The sequence below is a fragment of the Branchiostoma belcheri genome, unplaced genomic scaffold (genome assembly GCF_001625305.1).
Source record: "Branchiostoma belcheri isolate BF01 breed outbred unplaced genomic scaffold, Haploidv18h27 scaffold46, whole genome shotgun sequence".
Classification (NCBI taxonomy): Eukaryota; Metazoa; Chordata; class Leptocardii; order Amphioxiformes; family Branchiostomatidae; genus Branchiostoma; species Branchiostoma belcheri.
Window position 1 is genome coordinate 1125565 of NW_017804087.1, and position 20702 is coordinate 1146266.

Genomic DNA, 20702 nt, shown 5'->3' on the forward strand with positions numbered 1-20702 from the left:
GGCTTTGTATAGAGACCCGGCCAGACCCTAGCGCGAGGAGATAATTAGAGCCAGTGTGCAAATCAGGGTCGGCGGGGCGTGTGCCTTTCCCGGGCCGAGGAATTATCGCCGACTCGCGGTAGGGGATGGCACCCAGGCTATGAACAATTTGCCAGCCAACATAGCTGTACAGAAATGCACTTAATTAATGGAGTTAGATGTATGTAGTGATTTGAGAAGAAATTTAAGCCATGAGTGTGTGTTTCAAATTTGATTTGGTAGCATTATACAATGCATTAAATGCCAGCAGAATTAATATTTGTGTTTTGACAAAAAATGTATCTTAAAAATGCAAAATCATGCTGTCATTTTACTTATTTGTTTTCATATACTGTAATGATAGTCATTAAGATCCTGGTTTTCTTGTTTATGCAGAACAAATCAAATTTTGCAGACTCAATCCTTCTCACTTATTTGCAATTATTACAATATTAGGAATATTAGAAACTATAATCTTATGCCCTCATGTTGATTTACTAATACTCTTTCCAAATGGAATACAGCATAGTAAAATTAAAGCAGAATTTTTGAAAAAATATTCATACACTGATTTATGCATCTAAATACTCCTAGTACAATTCTTTTACATTGCACTGGTTTTTACCTTTCAAATTGGTATGGAAAGCTGAACAATGAAGTAAAATTGAATTTGCTGTCTTGCTTTCCGTGTTAGTAAATGATGAGAAGACAGTTTCCCTGTGAGCCACACCCAGAATAGTCACGCCAGTGGAATTGAAAACAATTATTCATATCAACGATAATCCTCAAATTGATCCCTGCTTTGCGCAGAAAACATTCTATTTATCCCTGTGTTTACTCCATTAACGTTCTACCGGTACTTAATTACGTATGAAGATATGTTGTTTCTCATCAATTTTGATAGAAAAATTTTGATACAGAATTTGAAAATTTTCTCAACATAATCTTTCAGCATACATGTACATGTAAGTCCACACTAATGCATGGCTGTTTGAAATTTTGTGAAATGATATGGATTTCTTTTAGAAACAATCTATATATAAAGGTGATATTGTATAGAATATGTTCTTCTACCCATCTGCTTTCTTGTCAAATAAACTACAGGTTACCAATGAAATAACGGTATATCTGTTTTCCTGCGCACGCCGTATGGACAGAATACTAATCAGGCGTTTTTATCGGCTGCCATGGGGGTGCTGGCTGTGACCTGAACACATCAGCGAAGCCAGGAAAAATCCATCGGCAGCGAACATCGATCGATCACCCATCAAGCAAGCCTTTTCCAATCAAGTTTGGCCATTAGAAGTGACCCGGGTCCCGACAGACACTCCTGTCGTGGTTTTGTCTTTGACAGGGTGACGCTATGGTCACCACCTGGTGCTGTGGCCACGCCTTCTTATGGATCATTCTTAAACCTTCAAATATTTATAAGGAATTCGCTGACGTTACACAGACCAGGACCTGTAATCTGTAAAAACATTATTCATACTAGCTAGAAAAAACATTTTTTCAAGCACTTTTTTTCAAGCTTTCTATTGAAACAGTCAGTGCTAGTCATAGTAAAAATTGTTTAGAATTATTGCTATATCTACAAGTCATTATAATGCATATGAATGTACCAAACAGTTATGTAACTATATTGATTTCCAAGGTGTAGTAACTTCAGACAGAACTTATCTTTTTCTTTCATTAAATCATAGAATGTACAGTTTGTATCTGTTTTTTAAAATAAATTTGAGATACCTTCAGCATTCGGTCAGTTTCAAAATGCAGCCAATCCTAACCCATGCAAAAAAGAATGTCTCCCTTGTATCTTTTTTACAAATTCGTAACCTTAATTGATGCCATAAATCAATTGGATGTATGACCCAGGGACACTTATCCTTGGCCACTTGTTACAGTATCTTTATTTGGCCTAAATGGTAAATTATAGGGAGTATTACAAAGGACCTTTACCGACAAATGGACCAAGGACTTCAGTGCTATATGATGGGCAATAATGTCCCTAGATTAAGGTCTCCTTGTTGTGACAAGGCCCAAATCTCTTGAAATAGGTGCATTTTCACCTGAAAATAAGCATTAAGTGCCTTTCCCATTGGGCACAACATTGAAGCCTGTCAGGGATTCGAACCCAGAACCTTCAGATTCTAAGTCAACAACCCTAACCACAAGTATACCTAGCCACCCTTGGGTCTGTATTATATTATCAGGATGCAACAGAAATATCACATGATAGTAGTATGATGTACTGCAGTGCAGGAATGTTTTGGCAACCTAAAACATTTCCAAAAATGCTCCAGACACGAACAAGACGGCTTTCCTCATCGCAGCACGACCGGGGCCACTTAAAATGCAATCCTGGCGACACAGAATGGCCCAGCGGACCAGACTAATGTGTCATGGAATTGTTTTTGACCTTACTTGGAGGGGAATGATCAAGTGGTTGTTCTTGAATTGCTCATTTTCCCGGGGTTGCGGCCTCTCCTAATCCGGCCGGTAATAATGTCGGCCGGTTGATTGGATGGAAGACGTTGATCGAGGCTCGCTGCGATAAAACGTTTTCCGTGACGCGGTCATTTGATCTTTAGTTATCAACTTGGAACTTAATCCTGACTTTGTTGGCTCCTGCAATGGACTTGAAATACAGTTTAATGTTTCTGCTGAAGGTTATTTCATCATAATTTCCACACCGAGGCGGAAGAAACATTAACTGGGGTCTATTCACTAAATATTTTATCAGAAATCAATACTAAGTAGACAGATTTCGTTTGCAATCTCATCCTGGATTCTTTATCTTCATTCTGTTCTAAAAAAACTGCAAGTCTAAAAATTCTTCAGTGTAAGCAAAAATGAAGACAATACATACATTGCCACTAGAAAAATAAAGACGCTTCAAAAACTTATAAACGTAATTTTTTTATATCAGTAAGTAAAACGTGTTGAGAAAAAAGAGTCAGCAATATTAGTGCAGCGTGTTTAAAAAAGACACAACATGTTTAAATATTTAGCGTACTCGGAAACTGTTAAGGTAAAATTGGTCCAAGGCCAAGGGGTAATGTCTTCTTAGCGGTAAAAACCAACGAACTAGAGGCGCTGACGTCAATGAGTCAGATTAAAACCAGCTATTTAGGAGCTTTTACGGCCAATTTTCTTTCCACCAACGCAGTTTGAGTTTCCGCTTTCTGCACGAGTAGGAAAGGCATCCTGCTTCTTGTATAACTAGACAAGACAGGGAGGGGACCAGCTGGTAGTCTAGTTATACAACTGTTTTGTGGAGACTGTGAAAGTTTTTATCTACAGACACATGCAGGCCTTTCTTATCTCACTGTTCTTTGGCTTGCTATGGCATACATTGTACATGCACTCTATTATACAGGGCTCAGAATACTTTTTTCTGCAAACCTGCACTGGTGCAGGTAACATTGAAAATTACCTGCACTAGAAAAGTTTGACTGTACCTTAAAGCACTCAGAATTTAGGGAGTATTGATCATACTAAAACCTTTATCTTGACTTTTATTCTTTCCTTAAGGTTGCTTTTATGGTGTCAATATGTGATTTTATAGAAACCTTGACAAAAAAGAGAGAGACCTCTAACCTTGTTTTCTATAAATGCTTGACAGCCTGCAGCTGGTTTTCTGACTCAAACACATTCAAATATATTGTAACTAGCCCCTCCAACTCTGTCCAGCCACTTGCTACATAATGTAACCCAACACTGCAGGGTGTCTGCTACAGCACTAGTTACCATGGCAACAGCTGTCTGGTCCAGGTCATTGACCTTAGTTGTTTGGAGAAGAAGAAACAGAGCAAGAACAATATGTTTTCCTGCTGCAAAGGTAAAGTTTGACATAAAAAGAGAGCCCCCTACCCTTGCTTTCTCTAACTGCGTGAGGGCTTGCTTCTCCGACTCACGCCGTAGTGCCTCCCTGTCTTCATCTTGGGAGGAGATGTCTGACTCTGAGGGTCGACTGTTGTATGATTCCGCCGAACCCTGCATAGACAATAAACATAGATATTCCACATTAATAAACAAGGTTAAACTTAAAGGTGAAAATACACTGTTTCTACAAGGCTTCAACTGACAAATGGACACAAAATAATGCATTAAATCTATAAGGTATTAGAATATAAGTGCCTGTCAGCACCATTCCTTTTGTTGCCCTTTAACAATATCTAGCCAAAAATAAGCCATGTAAGTAATTCAGCTTCTTCACATACAATTTGTCAAAAGACATTGAATAAAAACACTGGAAATACAAAGAAGTGTGAAAAATGTAAGTTCTTGGTATACCCTGTCCTCGGTACTGAATGCCTTCCTATCAAGACAATATGGTGGTTGTGACAGTATCAACAATTCTTTTGTTGTTACTTTGTTGGCCTTAAATTTAAAATCTTATGACCTTTGAACTCTCATTCTTCACCCACCCATCTGCTGTCAACTTACTCTGCACATACAAACTCAGAAACTCAAAACAATACTTCCATACTAAAGTGAGAAACAAGCATAACTCCACCACATACAAAACTTCACCCTTATTACATAACATATGCTGGTATTACATAATATCTTGCACTGTACTACAGTACACCATATATTTCTTTACAGAAATCCTTGGGAATTGTAAGATGAATAAGCCCTTACATCTTAAGATGAACGAGCCCTTCTTAAGTATTACTTGGAGAAGAATAAGACTCCTTACATGGTGACCTTTTCTCTACCCCAAGCTATTCAGATTTTGCCCCTAAGCCCAATCCATAGCCCCACGGTGCCTCCCTCCATAATGTATTGTTGAATGGCGCGACCCTGTTAGCGCCAGTCTCAGCCAATGACGTCATCCCTACAGCTGAAGTGATTAAATTTCACCCCGTCAATTTGTTACAACCCTGAACAATCCGTGATACATCAACCAATCAGCTTTCTTACTTTGCTGCCCCCTCATAAGCTGTGGACTCAATTAAAAACACATTTTTTTGTGGAAATGTTGTATTTATGCCAACTGAAAGCTACTCCTGTCAAGATATCAGGGACGTAAAACACAGGCACGGTGCGAATTCCGTTGCACATTCTGGGAAAGTATTGATTACAAAATGGCTACCAGGGGAACACTATCCAGAACAGTAAACATGATCTACCGATGAAATTGTAGCTACTGCTTGAATCCAATCCAAATGTTACTTTGTTAATTTTAACATATGGATGGAAAAGAAATTCACAAAGGACAAAATGCCCAAACGTTAATTCTAATTTCTTTAATCAGATTGAATCGGAAGTATATAGACCGAACTGTTACATAACCGATTAACCGCACATATGAAGGCAGCACCATTTTTGGCAAATTGTCAACTTTCTAATGGAAATTTACTTGGAAACGGTCATACTAGTAATAATTAACGTATAGGAAGGCTGCATTTTTACAGATCGAAATCTAAAACAAAATTGCATACAATGAAAGAAAACAGATAAACATGAATTCATTTCAATTATGTTTAAACCAATTACTAGTATAATATTTAAAATTAAATGGTGGAACACAGGAAAAGAAGAAAAATCTTGATATCGTGTACAATTTTCCTTTATCACCTAATTTTCAATCACAGTTGCAACAAATCTTTGAACATGACTTAACAGCAACTTAATTCAAAACTATATGATACCAAAATGCCCCCCTAAACTCGTAGATCTTAGACAAAAATGTTAGTGACATCATGGAAAAACAATTACTAGTAGTACACAATCAACACCCGATTTTACATAACATTCAAAACAGCCACCATCTAACAATATATCACAAACCATCTATTCCACTGCAAACAAAACGAAATTGAAGATACAAGCTGTACAATAAATAAAAACTATGATTACTAATTAGGAAATTAAACAATAATTGCAAAATAATCAGTACTGAGTAGTGTTGTATAACATATAGAGTGACTGACGTGGCATCAGACACGATTGCATTCCAGAATTTTCCATCAACGCTGCGCGGCAAAAACAAGCCAAACTGCAAAATCAAACCCCACATCTGCATCACAAATACCTCATACATAGTCATAACCACAGAACTCTACCTGGAATTTCTGCCAGTCCTGTATGATCACCATTGCAGCTACAGTTCGGAGAGGGAAAGCTTAATATGCCTATCTTCTCACACAGCTATAAATACTAGCACATCCCGCCTGGCCGCCGTGTGCCTGCGCTACTATAAATATTACCCAACGGTTCATCTGGGCTCCCCGCAGGCACAAACAATACTTCTACCTGTATCTCATCACCTTAGCATATCAAACATATACTGAAAGGGGCAGTATGGAACATTTTTGCACCAAAATTTGAAATATTTGAATTGCAATCATCTTTGTGTGACAGTAACTTACTTCCACTTTTCCACTTATCTCACATTTCGGACATTTCTGGTTAGTACTAAAACAGAGGCGCACACATTTTGTAGCACCACCTAGGCAATTACATTGACTTTGTGATGAAATAATGATTGCAAACTGTGTTTAAATCTTGTGTCTTTTGCTGCATACATGTATGTTTAACCTTCTCATTACTGCTTAACCCTGTACCTAATAGAACATTGGCAGCCATACAGCTGTTTCAGTGTTTGAAGGGTTAAACATAAATAAGAGACATAGAAAGAGTGAAGGTTTGATTTCAGACTACAGCATTCGCGGACATAATTCACATATTTAAACTATCATTGTTGAAAACATAACAGTATAACGAGGATTCCTTCCAATATCATACAATAACATCATAAGTCTGTCTTGTACAGGATTTATTTGTTTTCGTCGGAATATTGCACTGCATTTATCAATATTTCTTATTACGTCTAATAACAGAAGGAAGATAGCAATTTCTCTCCCCTAAATGTCAATACTGGTAATATTTACAGGGGAAAAAGAAGAAGCAACACTGCTAGGTTTATGAGCCACAAGGGATGATAGTTGCCTTTAAACATTATGACCCTAGTTTATATGTACATAAATAACCTTGCATAAACATGGAATACATGTACTGCATACCATTTTAGGTGTCCCCTCTAGGGGCATGGAAGACTGAAACATATTAGGGCCCAATTAGACTGTAGAAAAGGACACCTTATCAAAGCTGCTGACATATTCACACTTGGGGATTTGCCTATCCAATAACATTACATGTGAATTTGGGCTGGCTCCTTTGAAGACTGCAGTGGTATACAATTACTGTATACCTTAGGATAACGCCTTGTCAGTATCGATATATAAATGATTTGTTTGGGGGAGAAGTGTTTCAATCCAGTGCAATTTGGGGGCGGCAAAACAAGAAATATTCTGGGTGAGGAAATGTGTCTGATATTGACATTTATTGCCATTTCTTAGTACATTTTCGTCAAGTATTTGAAATAGCCAAAAAACAAGGAGAACCAGCCTACGATATGAAACAAGCAGGGACATCACAACTTTACCTCACAGATATCAGTATGCTGTGGTATCATTATGCAGAAGGTTTCAGTATCATCAAGTCTTCTTTTACATGTTAAGGCTAACAACTCTTACATGCTAGCCATAAAATTTTTACGATTTGAAAGATAACATGACACTAAACAAAGACATTCCTCTACCATCCTTCTCATCCAAGAGCAATAAAATAACCAATCCTTTTTGGGCAAGAAAAGAATGGAAATTTACTTTTTAAACATTATTAATGGCAAAAGATGATTAATGGAAGATTAAGTCATTAAACCTTTGAAAGATATAAGTTTGAAGTATTTAGACAAAATTACAAAATCGCCTTAAATAACAGTGCCATTGACACGACATTTTTCTTACAATCCCATAATAAAGACACAAATGCTGCAACACATTTATTTTCCTTTCAACGCCAGGTAAAACTATGAATTCTGCAGCACATATCCAGCCGTTATTTCAGTATTGAATATTCATTCCACACTTGGTCGGCTGTAAATTGACAGAGCTGTAGTCCTCAGCTGTTGGGAGCCACCAGAACCAGCGATCCATTCGGGAAGGCTGCAGCTAACTATTAATCTTGTGTTTCTCCCCGTCCTTAGTGAAAGCCTCCCTGGGCTGGTGAATGAAAAATTCATTCAGGAAAGGCTGCTCTGATTCATCAACTGACAGAAAGGACCATGTCAAAGCGGCCACACCTCTCAATTAGTCTACATGACGGACACAGATTGTACAGACGGTATCTTCCCTAGGTTAGCCTCCCGTTTAGATATGAAGGCTTCAGATTTTCAATGTTAGGACAGCGAAAACAGATTTTCGTAATATTGATATTGTCTATTTTAAACCAAAATTTAAAGCCGAAATACTGGCATTGTCTGTTTTAAGCTATTTTTTTTTTTGTCATTGCTTTAAAGTAGTAAGTTGAATCAATCCTATCCCAATATTAGCATACTGATATCTGTGAGGGAAAAATGTGATATCGCTGATGGAAAACAGTTGCTTGTTTTGTACCGTAGGCTGGTTCTAGGTAATCTATTGGTGGTACCCAAAAAATAGAGACTCATCCCGTAGCTTGTTTTGGGGCCATTTCAAACACTTCAAGTATGGAATGATGACTAAAATGTGCTAAGACATGGCAATAAAATTTGTCACAATATCAGACAGATTTCCTCATCCACAATATGTTTTGCCACCTCAAAATTGCATTGGATGCCTACAACAAATTTTGGATTCTTGTTCAAATTTCACAGTATCATAGTAGTCAAAGCAACGTGATTGAAATCCCTTACTAGAATAAATGCAATCTCATACAATTCTACACTTCAGCACATCCGGAACACATCAGACAAATCAGATTCTGTACGGAGAATCTGTGACCTTTGAACATTTACTTTCAGCTATGTCTGCACTTAAAGTCCCACCGACCTCTCTCCTAATACCCATCCATTTGCAATAATCACGTTACAGCCTTTCCCTCCCCACCAAATGCAAACACGGAGTCCGCCCCCAATTTCCCAAATTACTTCTGACGCTGCGGAGAAAACGCTTGCCAAATTGGTGCCCCCGCCTACCTTTCTCTTCCTCTGGCGCTCAATTTTCCCGGTGTCCGAGACCGTGGGTTCGGGGTAGTAAGTGTACACGACGAAGGCCATCTTGGGTGTGCAGATGCAAAGTGCTTATGTAAGCTGTTTATCGGGCTGTCATGAGGGGAAGTGCAATCCCAGCGGACCTGACGCACAATTGAGTTGCGGCTGGAACGGATACATGCCCGGGACCTGGCCGCTCGTTCGCTCGGGCGAACAATCGCTCGGGAGGGTTTCCGAAAGAAAGCCGGCGAGAGAAAAAAAACCCTGGACGCCTTCCCGTTTCTTGCCGCCACACGCTCAGCGCTCGGTGTGCATAATCAATTCAGCTGGGTGCCGTGATAACGGCCCGGCGCTACTCTCCGTGACGCCACTCGGGGTGGCGATGGCGGCTTAGGATACATATCATTACCAGCGCTATTCCGGGGGCCTATCCAACAATCCAGCAGGGATGTGCCGTGGGGAGAACTGCAGCCGCCTAATGATCCGTACAGCCATCCATTTCACTTGGATCCGCCCAATCAAAAACCTGGCCACTTCCAAGGGCTTTCTTTTCATATGCTAATCATCCCATTTGAAACGAGGTGTGTTAGGATAAGCGTTACAGTGTGGCTTCAATAAAAATGGAGGGACTTCACAGCAGAATAGAGCGATTTCTTATCTCCTAATGCAGCAAATTTTATACAACGGATATCAGAAGCTCAGAAATCCCCCAGCTTTACTAACTGCAAATTGCTTGGCCCTTGTGACCAGTATATTCCAAAGAATCTTGTTTGAACAAAAAGACACCCCTAGTTTTGGGTACAGTTGGGAAATTTGTGCTTAGGAATGTATATCCCAACCAACCCTTGGGTCCATGAGTAACACCTTATTTGCCGTAATGATCTACCAAGGATTTTAAGGGACTGCAATAGCATATGTACAGTTTCACAAAGCAGAAATGCAACCAACAACAGATCTAGAATCTTGAACATCAGAGGGAAATTGAAAATTAAGCCACACAGATCTGATACCCCATCGGTTAAGTGGTATATAAGTGATCCCAATGCTTCGCCTTGTGGGATCGAATCCTGTGGATCCGTCGATTTGATCCCAGAGTCCATTGACATGTGCTTTGCCAAAAAAAACGTGGAATTTCCGTATTTTCACAGGACACAACAAAAAAATATTCTGGGTGAGGAAATCTGTCTGATATTGACATTTACTGCCATAGTACATCATTTCATACTTGAAGCATTTGACATAGCCTAAAAACAAGCTATGTGAGGAGTCCCAAGCAACCGATTTCCATCAGCAAAATCACATTTGTGCCTCACAGATATCAGTATGCTATGGGATAGGGTTGATTCAACTTACTACATTACAAAAAGACCAGAAAATTGACTTTGAAAATCCACTCTTACTGCCATGAAATTGCTTTGGGTGCCTTTATTAAAGGCTCATACACAACAGCGTAAACCCTTACAGTGCCTCTTGGATCACTGCCCCACCACAGAGACCATAAGGATATTTCTATGCTCATTAACAGATCCATCCTCTATTCTAAAAGAAGGTCATGTTTTAATAAGTCATTACGAGATACTCGGGAATCACGGGTGGAATCTTTAGTACAGTCGGAGGGCCTCATTATGACGTCAATCGTAGCTCGCTTTCGCTAACTACCCGCGTAAATCTCAGGGATACGGGGGCCTAACCAAACCACATAATGGAACAAACTGCCTGAAGAAACACTGAAGATACCATAAAAATGATCCATCATAAAGATAGCTCTGTTTATGATGGTATCCTTACGTGTATATAGTCAATTTATCTTTTATAATACCACGCTAAATATAGTTAGGTACATTTAATAGATACATAATTACATGATGGTGAAAATTTGGCATGATAGTATACTCATTTATGACAACTATCTTAAAATATATCTTGCAAAGATTATGATACATATTTAAGAAGGCTAATGTTATCCCTGAGGGTGGTTAAGAATTCTAAAAGGTTTCCATTGTGTATCAAGAAAAGTGATCACTAGTACAGTTGTGTAATATGGTAACCTGTCATATGTAACAAACACGTTGCAACAGAAATATTATATAACACAGGAGTAGTTCAGGTTTTCACATAAAAACGCAGAAGCTAAGGCATGATTGTAATGTATATATATTATCTTTTCTCTTGGTTTGAATAAATAGCAATTATCTGGCTTAAGTTCCCCCAATGTTATATTCAACAATCTGTCAAAGGAAAGTCAAATGCTTTTTCACGATCACCCCCAGTTTTGAAGAGTGTAGCAGTCCCTGATACATTTGAAAAGAAATCAATCTTTATCGACCACGTCTGCTCGCTGATGCTAATGTGCAGCGATACCTTTTCAAACCATTGGTTGAAATGCAGTTCCATTATTGGCAGAAAGCAGGGCTTGAAATACTCAGTGTATGCACCTTAGTGTGGGTAAAATTGGAGCTGTGTAGGTATTTCTGATGTCTATGTATGTAATTTTCTATGCTGCCTGCACCAGTGCAGGTATGTAGACAAAAGTATTTTGAACCCTGATAAAAGAAATAATAGCATTATGGTTTCTGAACAGTTTTTAGTATGATCCATGCTTCCTAAATTCTGAGTTGTGAAATTTGCCTGGTGCAGGTAATTTTCAATGTTGCCTGCACCAGTGCACGTATGCAGAAAAAAAACATATTTCCAGCCCTGCAAAAGGTTTTCCTTTGTGAGTGGTCTACCTGAACCTAACCTGCACTGGTCCATGTACTGGGTATATGCAGGTTAGTACAGGTAAAATTGAAGCTGTGAAGGTATTTCTGATGTCTACCTGCACTGGTCCATGTACTGGGTATATGCAGGTTAGTACAGGTAAAATTGAAGCTGTGCAGGTACTTCTGATCTTGAGCCCAAAATTTCCAGCCCTGCAGAAGGTTTTCCTTTGTGAGTGGAAACACCTTAAGCCTGGCCTCGCCCACGGAGCAGAGAGAATCAAGTAGCTGTTCCCTGGCAGCGATAATTTGTTATCTACCGTATCAATCCGTACGGAATGCAAGGTCATCAAGAATGGAGCCACGGGAGATTCGCCGTCTGGAAATTGATGGAATCTGCGGGTATTGATTGTCGGCGTATCGCTACGACAACGCGAGGATTTTTCGCACCTGGGCGCTATAATCATGATGAAGGGAGGGGGAGGGTGAGAGGTCAGGTCACGGAAAAACAATTGTGGAAGAATTCCGGGATGAAAGTATCGATGTTCTTACATTGTGGAAATGTCAAGGTTGTGTAGAGTATATGCACACCTTATTGATGGTCTAAATCTGTCATGTTTGTAGCCAAATAAGGTTTTGACGAGGATATGATTGCATTTACATGATGTAGACAGCTGAAATGTAGAGAAATTATGACTTTTGCCTTTGTGAATTTGATTGCAACTGACACCCAGCTCCCATGCCCTGGTTTGTAAAAAGGATAAATACAAAATGGACATTTTTAGCCAGAATGAAAGAAAAAATATTAATAAAGCAGCAATGTGTCAGAGGAGGAGCTTGCTACTGCTCAAAATATCCACATGCAATTACACGTACAGTAGAATAGCTTGTAACTTTGCAGTTCGAAGAAAATTGAACAATTTAGGCTCCTTGTTAGGACCTGGTATTATATGTTGCAGAAATAGGAATAAGCATTAACTTAGAAATGCCCTGCTACATGATGTTGCATAACTGACATCTCACTCCGACTGTGTCAGACTCCATGTATCGCCAGGTTGGCTTGCGTTAATTGCCTAGGAAGGGTTGGAAGAGCACTCGGCAGGGTCAACTGTTATCTAGTCCCTGTCAGAAATAACACAGACTGCACACAGTGATAGTTCACTGTCAGGGGATAGGCAGAGATGCTTATGATAGGACACGGTTAATGGAAGGCATTTCAAGCAATATTTCCAGGAGATGTCATGAGTGACCATCAGGCTCTTTTTCTCTTTGCCATTAACATTTTTATACAGCTTAGTCTAACTTCTCAATGTGACTTCTTACAGTATCTCCACAGTAGATGTAAGATTTTTTAAAGTTCTACATAATCCCAGTCTGTCTTCACTTCAAAATACAAGAAATCTTAGATCTCATACCCTTGTGACTTTTTGTTTTATTCCTTCTTATGAATTTCTAACTGATTCTGTCTATGCATTTTCCCACTTGCTCCCATAAGACAACAGACATACAAGGAACTGAAGACTGGAAATAAGATAACCTTTTCTGGGACCTTAGACCTAACTTCTGGTCAGGATCCCCTACATCCCTAGCTACCATGTGGAAATGGGGAAATAACTAGAAACACAAGGAAAGCACACAGACACCCCAAAACAAAACCTCCAAATAAAGGAAATAAAAGTATGATGGAAAAGAAAGAATATAAACCAACCTGCCAAAAACAAAACCTCCCTACACGGAGGTAAACATAGAAAAAATGCCAGACTCTTGAGCTGGGCTAGAATTCGTTCAGCCTTCACCTTCAAAGCCAAGACAAATTTCATATTCTCTTCCCCACTGTCGACCTGACTTCTCTACTAGCAGACTGCAAAAAGATATGACAGAAGACTGGATGAAGTAATCATTCTCAGTCAGCCTTGCCAGATCCACAGACATTAAACCTCCCTGTACTGCTATTAAAAGGACGGCCATGGATGATATGTTAACTTGACCTTCAGTTTTTGTGGTACTAATACTTCTGTATGATAAAATGTATGCCGTCTTGCATGGAAATTAAGTAACATTACTTTTCATGCTGGTGACACAATGTTACAATTCTGCAGGGACGCAAGAAAATTTGGACACGTTCCAGCCAAGAAAACTAGTGTGAACTAGTATGAAAGGCATCCAATACAATTTCAGAGCAGTTTAAAACAGAAAATATTCTGGATGAGGAAATCTGTCTGATATTGACATTGACTGTCATTTCTTAGCAAATTTTGTTATCATTTTATACTCAAATAGCACTAAAACTAGCTATATGAGGCATCCCTTTATTTTGAGGTACCACCCATAAATAGCTAGAACATTACGATACAAGACAAGCAACCATTTTCTTTCAGTGACATCACATTTTTGTAGAATAGAGTTGATTCAACTTATATAATTAATTCTACTATATAGTATTAAAAGAATGACAAGAAAATTGACTTTGAAAAGCCAGTTTTGCCACCCTGAAATTGCTTTGGATGCCTTTAAATTTAAGTCCAAGCTCCCTCCAAAAATGACAAGAGCATTATCTGTAGTACCTTCTTGAGAAGTTCTTAATTCTGGTGTGGCTAAGAAAAGCAACCTTTCACAATTGATATCCGTTTTGACGTCAAACCACAGTGCATTGTGCACTTCTAAAAGCATGTGTGAGTTCTGGACAGTGTACCCCAGAATACCACCAGTAAAACCTCATTCATTATTTAAAACCGCTGATTCAATAAGTACAAAGGATGCAGACGTCTTTCCCAAATATAGGCAGCTTTTATTCTATCTTTCAGGGTTGACCTATACAAGTATTGAACAGTCTTAAAATATATTCCCCCAGACCACTCCCATACCATTTTGATGTTACACATTAAAACGTCTAATTTGGCATTAAAAATAGTGATTTTCCACACACAGATGAAGAAATTCATTGCTTATTTTTTGTTTTAATTCTTTCATTCTTTAAAACTTGGTAATAAAGATGAATTTTCTTTTTAAAAAACTGTTTTTCATGATTTTTAGGTCCAGCACAATGAAAAGGCATCTTTTCTTTATTCAGTTGAACAGATATCAGTATATCAGATATGAGTATTTCTACTAAAATGAAAGAAAGATAGTTTGGAACCTATAGTATCCATAAAAATACTTCTTGAATGAAAAGAACAAATTATTGACAACTGATGTATGCAAATCTAACATATCTAGTTTGAATCCTTGCTGGGAGCAAAGAATATGAAAAATTGGAACTTGGTTTATTGCCTCTAGCTGTAGATTCCCAGGAGGACTGCATAATGGGGTTTTTTCATGATAAGGATTGATGATACCAAGAGATTCCATTACATAGTCACCAGCACTTGGAAAACACATTATAAAGCTATAACTTCATAACTAAACTTCACTTAAAGGGACATTATGTAACATTTTGGCACCATAAATCGAAATATTCTAATTGAAAAATTGTTCAAAACAATTTGAAATTTGATATTTTACCATCTCTTATTTCATCGAGAAGGTTTCAACAGCCTTCAGTTTGTAAAATCAATTTTTACAGTCTGCTTCAAAGATATGCATTTTCATTTTTTTTGGCAGAAAACAGAGAAGAATTTCTTTTAGATATGATCAGAAAACAAAATCCCGAAGACAATAACTATTGTTTGACCATTGTTCTTGATACAGTTTGCCATACACCCTTACTGGCTACCAAGTCTGCAATATATCAATTGTACGTAAGCTGACCAGTGATACATCAGTGTCACTGCAACAAGGTTATCAACTTTCTCTGGAGAGAGAGAGCCTATATAGAATATACCACGCACATGAATCATACAAAAGCTTTTGAGGCATGAAAACAATGCGCCGGTCCATACGTACACACCAGGGTATAGGCAGGAAGTGGATATGTCATTTACAGTGAATCATCCCAATAGAATGCGACATAACAGGAAGTTATGAAGAATTATTAATATGAAGGTTGATGCCACACTATCAGTAATGCAGACTTCCTTATTATTCGATTGCCCTTAGAAGAAATGTGAAGGATAATTATGATTTCCTGTTTTTTTCTTGTCATTGTAAGATGATACATGTATTAGCCTTGGCTGCTTTGAGAGAAAAATATCATGTTTTCTCATTGAGGAGCAAAGCAACTTTTTGTCGTGCCTGGTGTTTTGAATTAAAACAAATAGTCGCAGAACTAGAATGGATCTGTACACTATCAGTAAAAATTGGGACATAATTTTTTGTTGTTGGTAAATAATTCTTTTAATGACTTTTTATTGCCTCCAAGAAAAAGACAAGACAATGAGCCACCCAAAAATAAACATTAAGCCATACAATAATGGTAATAGTAATAAAAGTTCTAGTTGGTAAATTAGTTCATTGGGTTCAGTGTACATGTAGCTACCAGAAAACTTGCCACTGTTTGTCAATAATGTTTTGATTTTCAGTTACAAATGTAAATTTGGACAGCAGCAAATATTCTCTTGTCAAGAGAAATCATCGAAAAACGATAGACAATTCCAGGTTTTATATTCCACGATTTATTACCATAAATAATGTACAACCTCCCTTCAAGTTTTCCCATTTGGAATATCATATTAACTGTAACTATTGATTTTTAGAGGGATCCAAAATTGCCGTGGTTGGTTGTACGCCGGCATCAATTGTTGGGGGTATAGAAAATCATTACTTTGACCCACCCAAATGCCCATGTACCACCACAAACTGTGCATGCCCACTTTCAAAATTCACACAACATACACATGTACCATTTTAACTGAGACAAAATAATATACTTTACCTCATTATTTCACACTTCTAATATGGGATTTATAGAGGAAAAAGCTGTGGTCAAAAAAGAGGAAGAGCTCATCAAGCTTATATGACAGCTGTGACGAATGGATGGTTGGAAAGGAATTGGGGCACACGTAGGTTGTACAGTCCTGGCTGGTGCAATCAATTCACCCAGATATAATCCTACGCCCTTAATTCACATTACATACACACACCTCTTTTTCTCATTACCGTTCAATTTGCCTTCTTTGAAAAATTTATTGCAATAGCTGGTATGTTATATCAAAATCACACCATTTCTACCAAATAGTAAATAAATATTTTACATCACTGAATACTTCAACCAAATAATGTAACAATTACTGCCAAAGTTGCATCTATACGCAGATTGCATACATGTATAATCAAGGAAACTGATATCTTAAATTCAAAACTTTCTACATACATGTAGATTTTATTGCATAAGCCATATAATATATACAGTATGGTACATGTACTATGTGCATGATATAGGCATTAGAAATAATAGAAGGGTACTGCCTTGTTGCTATATTATAGATACCAAGAAGCTCTTTGAATTCTAACCTGCTACACTTTAAATAATGCATCAGGCAGTAGAATTTATATTTCCCAATACCACATTGAAATTCCACGACCTGGAAATTTTGTACCGACCCAGGAACTAAGGACAAGCGTGGAATAATTCCACAAACGTTCCGCTTCATGTACATTACACTTGTGTTTGACTAACAGATTTGTAACCATTATTCTTATAAGTCAAGGTCAAAATTACAGACGGTTGTCGGTTCCGTAACCTCGGCGGTCGGCTATCACAAAGGACTTGTTCTGATTAATATGCGGGGGGCATGTTCGGACCCTGGAACAGCGGCACAGATGGTTTACACCCAAATTTAAACAACTTACCCCGGAAATCAGGTTCCAGAGGCTGTCCGACTCGCCTGTGTAGTCCCGCATATTCATGCCCAATGTCATGTAGGCGGTGTGGTTATCGTGCTGATGGCGTACGGCGTAAGGAGGGGGGGTGACGGGGCGCGCTCCGTGTGTGAGCGCCGGCTGACGCGGGGGATTATCTCCCTTCTGGGACGGGGAGGGGTCACCGGAATAACCAATTACCGAGTCAGGATTCTCCCAGAGGGGCAGGCCCGACCATTTTGGGCAGGGGGCTGGAACAACCGGCTAATGCCATTTCTCAGTACTTACTGATTGATGGCAGTTATGCATGGAATCCACCTTATAGCACAACACACTAGAAAAACACTACAGGCTTCCACACAATCAGCAGCATTGCAAAGATATGAGACTATCCTATCTTCTAAGAAACAGCCCCCATTTGGGCTGCATGGCAGATAAAGGCGATAAGGCACTGCAAATTGCATGAAGCCCAAGCAAGTGAGCAATATGGCATTCTACATACCAACACTCCTATTTGTACTACCATCAAGAAATGCACAACGAATTAAATCACTATTCATGTTAAAGAAGGAACAATGCTGATTTCAATATTGGCTTAATTCAACAGAAAGAACAGATTGGTAGAAATTCTCCTACCCATTTATATAAATATTTGATAGCTTTCCTTGGTTAGATGTTCAAATGGAACATTCAGGCCAACTGTTACTAAAATACCATATTGATAGATAAACAATGTGAACTTAAGAGAGACTTACTGATCTAACTATCATACATAATATCAAATACAACATGCTTTTATGAAGAATCAACTACAATGAATCAAAGAATTGTTGTCATAATTTCCATTGAATTATGACAATGCAGAAATACATTTGACAGAAATTTGGCATTTCTTACAATACCCCACTAATAGCATTACGTTTTCCAAGAAATGCTGATACCACAAAAGAAAATATCTAAATTGTCTCTAACCAACTAGACCACATGTCTAGACATTCATTTGCTATGATCTGTAAATAAGTGCCTTCAGCCATCCCCACAAGTCCTAATTGTCAATATAATTCTCATATTTCTATGACCTTTTTGTCCAAACAATCTCTCATAAAAGCTGATAACATTTAAGGTCTCTACATAGAAATTTCACTCTCCAGTAAAGGGATAAATTGTTCTTTGGAAAAATTCACCAGCTTTACCTGCAATTTTCCAAATAGTCACTAGTAGGCGCTTCTTACTACAGCTGCCATGCAGGCAAGAAAACATTGACAGGTTGTTTGCTATTTCAACAACTTGCTTTCTTGCCCTTCCTTTGTGATGTCTTTTTAAATTGGCCAATACAAATTCTGTATGCTCCAGTTGGAGTTGAGCTTTCTCCTTCATTTTGAATATTTCCATAAGCCACAAAACTTAAAGTTAAGCTCATACCAAAATGTCAAATGTTTAAAAAAAAGAGTTGGACAAAAATGAAAAAGTGCTGTATTCAAGTACTATGAAGATCTGTATTTTTTAGAACATTAGGAAAAACAGCTATAGTTCTCAATACTGTATCAGCTGTAATCTTGTTTCTATTTACTCATATTTTAATTTCATTTTCATATTTTTGAGCTAGATCTAACATGCTAGTGATAATGTATGAAAGTAGGAAAATACATTAGAATATCATCCAGACACGGATATCATTCATAAAGGCAAGTTTGTCTGGCTTAAGATAAAAGCATAAAGACATCCTTAAATAATACAATAAAAAGTGTCACTTTTATTCATGTGGCAAAACACCCTGTCCTTCACTCTGTTATAGTAAACAATAGACCTATTAGAGAACAGCAGGACACATTGTCAGAATATCAGTCAAGTAAAGAGATCCTGTGTTCCAAATGAATTGATCATAAATTACCCTGAGTCTGGCTTCATACCAAGGGCTATAAATCTTGTTTCCATACACTGCCCCCCCCCCTCTTTCCCCAAACACACTATAGATATGTGAAACATTTTAGCAGTTTCTTTGGTACCAATATAGGTTTTAAAGGCATCCAATGCAATTTTTTGGGGCAAAACAAAAAATATTCTGGATGAGGAAATCTGTCTGATATTGACATTCACTGCCATTTCTTGGCACATTTTTATCATCATATCATACTTGAAGTGTTTGAAACAGCCCCAAAACAAGCTACATGTAAGTCCCTTTATTTTCTGGTACCAACAATAATAGTTAGAACCTGCCTACAATATGAAACAAGCAACAGCTTTCCCTCAGCTATTTTAACTCAACTTACTTTTAAGTTGTTTCAACTTACTGTAAAAAAGTGACGAAAAAAGCCAGGTTTACTGCCCTGAAACTGTTTTGGGTGCTTTTAATGTTTTGTGCATGGTAGTCGGTAGTCAAAGCCTTCAATGGTGACTCCACAGTCAACATCAAAGTTGCTGACATCTACCAGACTATTCTCTGAAAAATTTTGGCCTATATATACTTTGTCAATACAGAGTCGGCAAACAAAGCAGGGTCACCGAAGTTCAGGCACTATTTTCTAAGAACACGACTCAGCATATATGGTAGGAGAAAAACATATTGATGAATAACATTTCCACAAAGCTCACCCCACCCCCTCACATTTTTGGTGACTATGACAGTGATCACACTGAGACAAACTCAATAAACAGTTAAGCTACTCTTCCCCTGGTCATGACAGAGAAGACAGACAGACGCGTACAGTATTTACAGTTTCATTGTAGCAGGGAAATTCTCCTAGCTCTCTTCAAGTACAAAACATTGAAGGACTTAAGTTCCGTGTGTCAGACTGATCCTTTTTTGTGTGAGTGTGGCCCTACAGTCCAGACTAATGCTACACATGTACCGACAATGAAGTACTAAAGACCTTCTCTATCATGTCAATGGAGGCCGCCCTCCCCCTTTCACACCTCCCAGTGTGGCTCCGTATTGTGGCATCATAACATAATGGTGGGTTCCGCCCCCCACCCCATCCTCCATAGCCAGTCACTCACCGAGAAGGATCGCTCCATAGAAATATATTCAGGCCCAGCAGTGAGAGGACAAAGACGACGCAGCACAGCCCCAGCATGTAGGAGATATCGGACATGTCTCTAGCGGCGGGCCGGAACGAGCGAGAACGTCAACATGGCTGCCCCAGTCTGCAGAGCCACATCCATCGCGGCGGGGCGGCCTGCCTCCATGATTTATTCATGAGTTTTCGGTC

General features: G+C 38.5%; 1 protein-coding gene across 8 annotated transcripts in view; it reads right to left on the bottom strand.

The window, feature by feature from the left end:
- LOC109478959 (voltage-dependent L-type calcium channel subunit beta-1-like) overlaps positions 1-20702 on the bottom strand; it is a 54691-nt gene that overhangs the window by 16795 nt on the left and 17194 nt on the right. For 6 of the 8 annotated variants that reach the window (XM_019780782.1, XM_019780781.1, XM_019780780.1 and 3 more), the window contains one exon: positions 3889-4011. In XM_019780782.1, coding sequence (XP_019636341.1) covers positions 3889-4011 — 123 coding nt within the window. Of the gene's footprint in view, positions 1-3888; positions 4012-6089; positions 6221-17484; positions 17665-20702 lie in introns of those variants that run through there. The other 2 variants (XM_019780783.1, XM_019780785.1) reach the window with 2 other exon arrangements.